Source organism: Limulus polyphemus, unplaced genomic scaffold (assembly GCF_000517525.1).
Source record: "Limulus polyphemus unplaced genomic scaffold, Limulus_polyphemus-2.1.2 Scaffold2186, whole genome shotgun sequence".
NCBI classification, from domain to species: Eukaryota; Metazoa; Arthropoda; class Merostomata; order Xiphosura; family Limulidae; genus Limulus; species Limulus polyphemus.
The window spans coordinates 81,570-90,782 of NW_013667796.1; the positions used below are offsets into that span (position 1 = coordinate 81,570).

Consider the following 9,213-nt stretch of genomic DNA (forward strand, 5'->3'; position numbering starts at 1 on the left):
GGAAAAGAATAAAACTACAGCATGAAAGCATGTAATAATAATTGTGAAGAAAAATAGGACATAGGAGAAAATAAAAGCATAGTACAAAATTGACATGATCAGCAAAAAGAGAGGAGTGACATGTTCATCAACAGCTAAAAATGAGGCTACGGCAAAACCAATCATTGGAAAGAGATGGACAAAAACATCAACCTGATAAGGAAGACAAAAATACATTAATGGTAAAAAATTTTGAAAGTAACATCTTCCATAGACAAAGAACCTCCAGCAGCTATAGACAAGTTAAAAGCTGTGAAGAGTTGGGACATAACATTGCATGGTGTTTAAAGTTCTTCAAACAACCCTAGTATAGGACATTAACTACTCTCATTCCAGATGAAATTTTGGCTTCATGAACAGAGCTAGAACCTCAGGAGGACAAAGTAACAGAAAAGTGAGTTGGCAGAGTTGAAAAACAACATGAAAAGTAACCCTAACTTAGCTTGTAGTATACTACTATTCAGAAATAAACAAAAGTGAGAAAGGGAATCATGCATCTCATGAAAATCAAAAATGAAGAATAGGCATGCACCAAAAGAAACAGTCAGAAAGAGAGCAACTTTGATAAAGAACACTAAATCAAATCAATTACAATGGTTGCTTAAAAACTTTCAAATTTGAAGAGTAAAATTAGACATGTCTGGTAATGGCAGTGCCTAGTTTAAGAAGGAAATTAATTTCAGGTACAAGTGCTTATGAGAATTCACTGCACATGAAGGATGTGTTGCTCTCCTATTGGTGGATGGCTATTTCTACATGAAGCTTACAATCACATTAGTGCAGTTCATGTCAAAATATGTGATTTAGGTTGGAGATAGTTCAAAGCTACTAGCATGTACAAAATCTCAATGTCAGGTTCATAAGAAATAGCTACTGTTTGCACAGAGGTAAGATTGTTTCAGAATTTTCTAGGTGTTCTAGATCTATCTTAACATCATCATTACAACCTGCAGCTTCCTCTAAATAACATATAAGTTAAAACATTAAATATATAGCTTATGACACTTGTATTCTACCATTTGGCAAGTTCTCTTGAATTATATGGCAAAATACAAAGCCCAGCCCCCATAACGATAACAAATTAGTTAATTTCTATCTTAACATTTGCTACAGGCTACTATCACTTGAGCACAGTTGTACTTGTAGGCCTAAGTTCACAAACAATGTTTTCACTCTCAGATATTTACTCACTAATGGTACTACAATTAACAAACAAATAAATCCACTTGTACAATTTCACAGCTAATTGATCAAGTAACTGAATATATGCAATAACTAACACTGATCTGAATATTTCACTAAGTTATTAGTTACTGAGCAAACCGACTCAATGTATAATGTAGACTTGTTTCTAGATGTTTCATAAAGTCTCTGGATCACTAACATTATGAACATTCTAGGTATTCTAAGGCTACTTTTATAAACTCACTGTCCTTTACATGCCCTCTAGCAAACATCTAAATTAAAACAACATTATTCAAATACTATTTTGCATATATTACTGCAAACGCAGGAAGTCCCTAAGGGTCTAACTTTCAGATCTTGAATTATTTACCTTTAAACTGGATTTTATCTAACTCAATAACAAAAGTTCTTTATTAATTTTAATTTATGTGCAAAACATTTCATTTCTTTCAATATTTTAACTTCTATATATCCAGCTACACCAGATTTTACTTGTATCATTTGTTAAAAACTGGAGAAAAAAAAACCAATGTAACACTGGGATTGAAATGAAATAAACTGGTTTAAAAATTGATGATTAATTACAATATTACTAATTTGTACAAGACTTATTAACTCAAATGTGAAATACTGTGTTAAGTTCTCCCAGTAAGATATATGGAGATATAAGGAGATACATGGATATCAAGTCTTAAAAATATAAGATACTTTGAGACACTGTAAATCTGTCTGAAACATAAGAATGATGTAATCAAAGCCTTCTTCCATATAGGCTTTGACATACTAACTTGGAGCAGAATGAGATCTAGATTTATTGGTTGGTAACATGGTTCATGTAGCAAAGGTTTGAATATTATAAATAAATACAAAAGTCTAGACTCAGGTTTATTCTAGAGAAAATTACTTTTATCAGCATTGTTACTTTTTACAACATGATATTTTTTAACGAAATATCTTGGTTAAAGTGTTACAACTAACTTGAAATAGCGGTTGACATGAAACAGCAAACTGTACATCTACAACAGATGTGGATGTACATGTAAACTATACAAGCATCTATTTCACTTTGTGTATGAAAGTCTTACTACCAAGCCATCTTTCACATCATGAACTTTTCCAGATGTAAAAACTTCATTTCTTATAAAAACTTCAATCATAAGTAATTCTATTTTTTAAAACAGAGCAGTTTTCAACTTTGTAGCTTTATAATTAAATAAGTGATACACTGTATTTTGCTCAATGTAATGTAAAACATGTTAACCTCAAATGAAAATGTTCCTCAAGTTAACACAATGCTTGTAAAAATTCTAATTACTGTGGCTGAAACTTCAGGTTTTTCAGGTTTGGCAAAGCTTTCGCATGTAATTAAAATTTTTTCTTTTAGGATAATTTTATTCCTATAGACATGTTGAAAGCTGTATGCAATTTCTAGGTATTAATAATTTGTTCAATATATAACCCAGACAGGAAGTGGCAAGCAAAGCCCTACTGTAAAGCTTGTTTCAGTGTACAGAAAGCCTGCTACAATTACTATTCAAGGCTGAGCACTAATCAAGATAAAAATAAAATAAAAAACATTTCAGTTGTTAGCTGTAGGCATACAGTCCTTTTGATTAAGTCTTTCAACAACACTAAAACTGAAGGAATTTTCTTCAATTTCTTGTATCAAATTACTGATTATCATAGATCCACAAAACAAGTGCACTTAAACCAATCGATGAATCTAACAGTAAGTTGTTTAAAGCAAAATAATACAGCCAAAACTTTACCAGACTTGAAACCTAACAACTAGACTTACAGTATGAAAATTATTGACTAAAATCTCTTAATGATTTGAAATGTACAAAAATTATAATAATCCATATTATTTAAATGTAAAATATGAGTCATTATATAAGAAATATAAATAAATATATGAAATACAAATGAATTACTTATGTACACACAAGACATTTGCCTCAACAAACAAGAAAATAGAAGTTACATTAATTACTCTTCAAGTAAAACTACTTTTAAAATTGTATTCGGTTTCACATACCAACTTTTCACTAAAACCACAGATGGCATTTGCAGCAGATGTTCAGGGAGAAGTTGAATCTCTTTCATAATATTGGCTAATCGAACTGGAAGTTCTTTTCTCAAGAAAACAAATGATGTCTTCTCACATGCTTTCTGACCTGTATACAATTTAGGTAAACAAAAAATACTTTAGTATGTCTTTTAGGCATGTAATAAAGATAAGATGAATAGAATAAACAGTATTGTACAGGGTACTTTACAAAGAAATTCAGAAGTAGCTCACTTTTGCCCAAGTGAAAAACTTTTAAGTTTGACATGAAAGTCCAGTGAAACATAATGTATGTGTTCTTACATCATGTTGAAAAGGGTTGAGAAACAAAAGTGCCTGTTCAACTACATGTATACTACAACAAAAGTGTAACAAAGTTATTTGATTTTAATTTAAAACATTACTAATTATTAGTCTTAATCTGCACCCCATTTTTAACATTAGTCTACAAATAATCAGTATACAGCAAAAAAGTGAAATAAGAGGATGAATAAAGTACTTAACCCAATTAGAACAATAATGATTTTGTTATTACAACTTATATTCTAAAGATTTTGATACTGTAATGTCTCACAGTAAAAAGTTATGCTGCCTTGGTTGCAGCAGTTTGTAAAACAAAACATACCAGAGATAAAACGTTCATCAGACCAGTTACAATCAACTTCTGAATTTCATGTTTAAAAGAAAGCTAATATAAAATACAAGGTACAATATTCACAGATATCACATATAATGCAAACTCACTATGTGTATAAACATATATGGTCCCAAATACGCACAATACATTTTTCTCTAAAAACGGCAATATAAAATTTGTATTATTAATACCAACAAAGGTTTCTCCTAACACTCTTCACATTAAACAAAGCAGACTAAAAGAAAGTATAGTTATTCCTTCTACAGAAAATTGTTACACATAAAACTCCCTCTAGGATCCCCATCATCCATCTCACCAAGGAAGAATGATCACCAGCAAAGCACTTCAATCTAGGTTATAATATGCAAAATTACAAACAGGAGAATATTCGATTAATATACTACAGCTCCTATCAGAAATAACCAACAAAAGATACATTTTTGTCTCCATCTGAAACTTATAGAAATCTTTCACAGATTAATGAAGCAATCTCTGTTACATAGAAACATTTAAGGTAAAACAGCTCTACTTGTCACTGACTCTAACTTAACAATGACATAACCTTGTCGAAATATCATACAATTATAATAAAGTTTTCTTTCATTACCCAGTCAAGCCATCTCCAAACTTTTTATTTTTTAAAGTGGGTTTCTTGTCATTAAATTGGCTCTTACTTCTCTCCACATCACTCCCATATTTACTTTTAATTTGTGTGTTGCTAAAGGTTTACACACCAAAGAAACTAAGAACAAATAAACTCAGGAAATCACTGGTGATGTTGTATTTTTTAAGTGATATTATAGCAATGTTTGACAAGATAAACTCACAAAAAAGGAAGCTTTTAATCCAAATAGATGTCAAAATCATTTTAGTAATACCTTGAAAAATTTTAGTAACAGGAATTGCATGAATTATCACAAGACAAAAAATTATGAATTGTTAACATTCAATACAGCTTGTAAAATTAAACCACAATAAAATTCCAATAGTTAACAAAACAATAGGTTTACATATCCTACTATGGAAGTGAATGCACCATTATATATGTCCTACTCCAGTTAGACAGTAACCCCATTTTACCTTCAGGCTTCATAATTCACTTAGCAGCTGTTTTGATGATTGTCTGAATTTCATTTATTTTATTTTCATGTGTCAATGTTATAGTACATATATCCATTTGCGGTGGATAAAGTTATGGATATAAGTACAATTAACAGAGCTATTAGAAATGGGACAAGTACAAACTCAAGTGCCCCTGACACTGCTTTATTTAGACCCATTGTGGGTGCTCTATCAGACAATTAATTTCTTTTACAGACAAAGATGTAGAAGGGCAATTACACTACATTAGGACTGAATTCTACAAAACAAGACTATAAGGAATAGTTGGTCAACAAACCATGGACTCAATGAAGATTATGTCAGAAACTAGAATGATTACTATTCAACAAATAGAAAGAATTTATCTTATCCAGTATAAAGTTAAGAAGACTTGCTTTGACCTCACTGTTAACAGTGACATTTTGTGAAGATAACCAGATTTGGCATTGCCACAGCAACACCCTGAGAACCTACATACTCTTTATAAATGAGTTAAGGTTTTGTGTATCAAAGTTCAGGACAGTCTGAAATGAATGATGTGTTTGGTGCAACAACATTTAACTTCTTTTCAGTAACAGTTCAGTTATAGTGTGATGTGATAACAATTCAAATGGATGTAAATTGCTTCCAATGGACAGATATTCTGCTTGAGAATATGGTGATGTGGTACTTAACTTACTGGTATGACCTTTCATGGAAGGAAATGAGCCTAACTGCCTCTTGCAGCAATATTGAACAAGAAATCAGAGAAAGGTCACAAAATGACAAACAAGTAGCAATGACCTAAATTTTCTAGAACAACTTCAGGTGTTCTTTGAATACCAAGTAAGCCAATCATCACCACATAATATCAGAAAGTTTGACTCTGCATTGTTTGAGGAATGGGAGAAAATTTCCTACTGACTGACCAGAAGAATATCTTGCAAATACATGGGCTGTTTCAATACTAGAGAAGCTCATTATCATCAAGTAACTCTTTTGGCCAAATATTGCTATCAGAAAAGTTGATTTGGTCAGATTTGAACTCTGACCACTTGAAATTTTAAATAATTCATTCTCCACACATAGTTAGTAACAATGTGTTGTCAATTAAACAATTAATTAACTGCAATCAGTGAATAACTGGTACCCCTAAAATATACTTTTAGTTCTGTTGTCCAATACATAAAGAACAACATAACTTCAAATCTTGCCTCTATTTTTTATATTTAAAACTTGAAGGCAGTAACAATCTATAGTGAAAGGGGCAGCAGTTTTAATGATTATAAACCCTGTATAAGGATAACAGTAGTAAGAACAACAATACAAAACCTTTCCAACCAATAGCAATAAGAATAACAACACTACAAACTCTGTAAAGATTACTACACATTACAATGGCTAACGTGTGAAGAAGTTAAGCAGTGCTATTAACACCATAACACTATATTATCTGAATGCAGTTCTAGTTTTGGCCTAACATAGCCTAATGGTTAAGGTGCTTGACTCTCAGAGAACTGTGGGATCAAAGTCCACAGAACAAGCTCAAGCTTGCCCTTTCAGCCATGGGAGCATTATGAGACTTAAAACAATACTGAATTGTCTGGAAAAGTGCATACAACATTTTTGCAGCTGGTGACTAATAAATGAAGAGATATCTTATTGGTTCAATATGTTCAATGCATGAATTTCACATATAGCATTAGAGATATTCAGTATCCCATATACTACTGTGCAGGTGTGTGGAGTTCTGATCTTAACCAGTAAACAATGGAAGGTCATGCATTACTGTTTGCTTGTCAACTAAGTTAATATAAAATAATGTTACACCAAAAAATAACTATTTTGATACAATGTGTAATAAAGTAGGTAATACAGCTTAAAGCACACACCTTTAGAAAGTGTGTTTAAAAATCATTTTTAAAGGCTAGCATGGCATCTGAAACATAACAATAAAGTATAAAAATATAAATGCTGTATTGACTGCAAAAAGTTCTCATAATACAACTATTGAAGTCAAACCTATTTTCCTATTTATATCAGAAGGTACAGGTAGGTATAAACTATCAACAACCTGAAGTTCCCCTATAATTTGTCATGACCTAATTTTCTGCTTCCTATATTGTTCAAGGACCAAAATCCTTGAAAATTCCATTAATACTACGTAGCAGCAGGCAGCCATAACCATCAAGCCTGTCTGTATTAAATAGCCAGGATGTCGTATTTAACTTAACAAATCAGTTTTTATAAATTAGTATCATAGGAATATCTTACTGTTTTATACATAAAACACCTATACTATTTATGGACCTATAAGATTATGTAACATTTTATTATATCCTAGAATAATAACAAACATAAGCTATAAAAACATCACACACAAAAAAAATGTATTACTACAGTTGTTCTTTTACATTTATACTAAATAAAACAGCCAAAATTAGGTCAGATGTTCCAGACAACTGTTTCTACAAAGTGCAAAACAAAGAGTTCAATTATAGTCTGCATTTTGTACAAAGAGCACAATTTTTACCTACTGAAATGTCATATAGAGACAATCGATTTTAAACTACAGATGATCATAAACTTTAGAGAAGCATTACATAACATTGCTGAATCACCCTCACAGTACCAACAACATGCAAGTGACACGAGCTACATATTAGACCACAAAACAAATAAAATATAGGGGATTTTTAATATTCAATAATGTGGTAGAAAATTCTGTTTTACTGTAACTATTTCAGTAGTGGAAACAAATAAGCGTAAACTGTGTTAATGGAACACCCAGGTCCCTCTAATATTATTCTGTAAGTAAGTCCTCCCAATTTGATGATGTAGTACCTGTCCACAAGACTGTGGCAGATTTCCTATGTACAACTGACCTTTTGACCTTATTTGATTTTCAAAAGTTAATCAGGTCTAGAACTTTGTAGGTAGTACTTGTACAAGTTTGGTCAATATCCATTCATTCTGTATTGATTCATCATGTCCATAACATTGGTACACAGAAAATTATCCCTAATGACTTTGAACTTTGATCAATAGTCTTCAGAAGTTAATCATATATGGAACTTTATAGGTAGTACCTGTGGTACTACCTACATCAAAATCCAATTATCTAGTCTTGAGATATCCTGTATAGTCAGGGGCAAACTAATATGTCCCACTCGGCAATGCTTCTCAGTGGAAGCATATAAAATTTGAGAAACAAAAACATACCTCAAGCTTACATCATAGGAGTTAAGAGAAAGAAAAAAACCAAAATGGACAAAAAAAACATGAAGAGCTGAATCCACTATTAAAACCCTAGAAACAAAGTTGGATTTAGAACTTAAGGAATGCAAATATAGTTCACAACTTACTAGAGTCAAGAATTGTTCTACGCACAAATAAAATGGGAGAAAATACTAGGCACCATGATGAAATTTTTAGTTGGCATGGTGACCTGGCATCCAGGATTTGTTGAGGCCTGAACTAAGTACAAAAACAATAAGATGTAGAGAAAAGTAGTTCTAAGATGGGCTTAATTGTAATGCTAGAAGTATAAGAAATAAAACAGATAACCTTAGGGCACTGGTAGGAATAGAGGATTTTGATATAATGGAAATAACTGAAACATGGTTAAATGTAGACGATTTTGATGACAGAAATTTCTCAAAAATACAGAGTATGTTATCTAATATGGATAGAGTGCTAAAGAGACGGAGAGGAATGCCTTTATATGTAAAATGTGAGTTACATACCGTTGAAGTTGAGAAGATCAAAGATAATAGCAAGGAAATGGAATCCATTTGAGTGTTAGTGGATATAAAGGGAAAAGGCTTTTAGTAGGAATTTGTTACAGACCACCAGACAATAATGATGAAATTAGTGAGAAACTTTACAATGAGATAAAATTTCAGCTGTTAATGAGGTCATAATTGTGGGGGATTTTAATTTCAGGTGCATAGATTGGGAAATGCTAGAGTCCAACCATGAGGGAAAAGGGTTTTTTTGAAACTGCTCAAGTTGTTTGTTTTTTTTAACCAACTGGTCAAAGAACCTACCTGAAACTGCTATTTTAGATTTATTATTAACTTCTAATATAGAAATTGGGCAAGAAAGAGTGGAAATTAGGCAACATCTGGGTGCAAGTGATCGTTGCTTTATTAGGTTTGATCTTTTGCTGCATATGGAGATCAGATATAATGATATTTTGGTT

General features: G+C 31.7%; 1 protein-coding gene across 4 annotated transcripts in view; it reads right to left on the minus strand.

Annotated features, from left to right (window-relative positions):
- LOC106466206 (pyruvate dehydrogenase (acetyl-transferring) kinase, mitochondrial-like) overlaps positions 1–9,213 on the minus strand; it is a 67,155-nt gene that overhangs the window by 48,905 nt on the left and 9,037 nt on the right. For all 4 annotated transcript variants that reach the window (XM_022394165.1, XM_013926453.2, XM_013926451.2 and 1 more), the window contains exon 3: positions 3,263–3,401. In XM_022394165.1, coding sequence (XP_022249873.1) covers positions 3,263–3,401 — 139 coding nt within the window. The remainder of the gene's footprint in view (positions 1–3,262; positions 3,402–9,213) is intronic.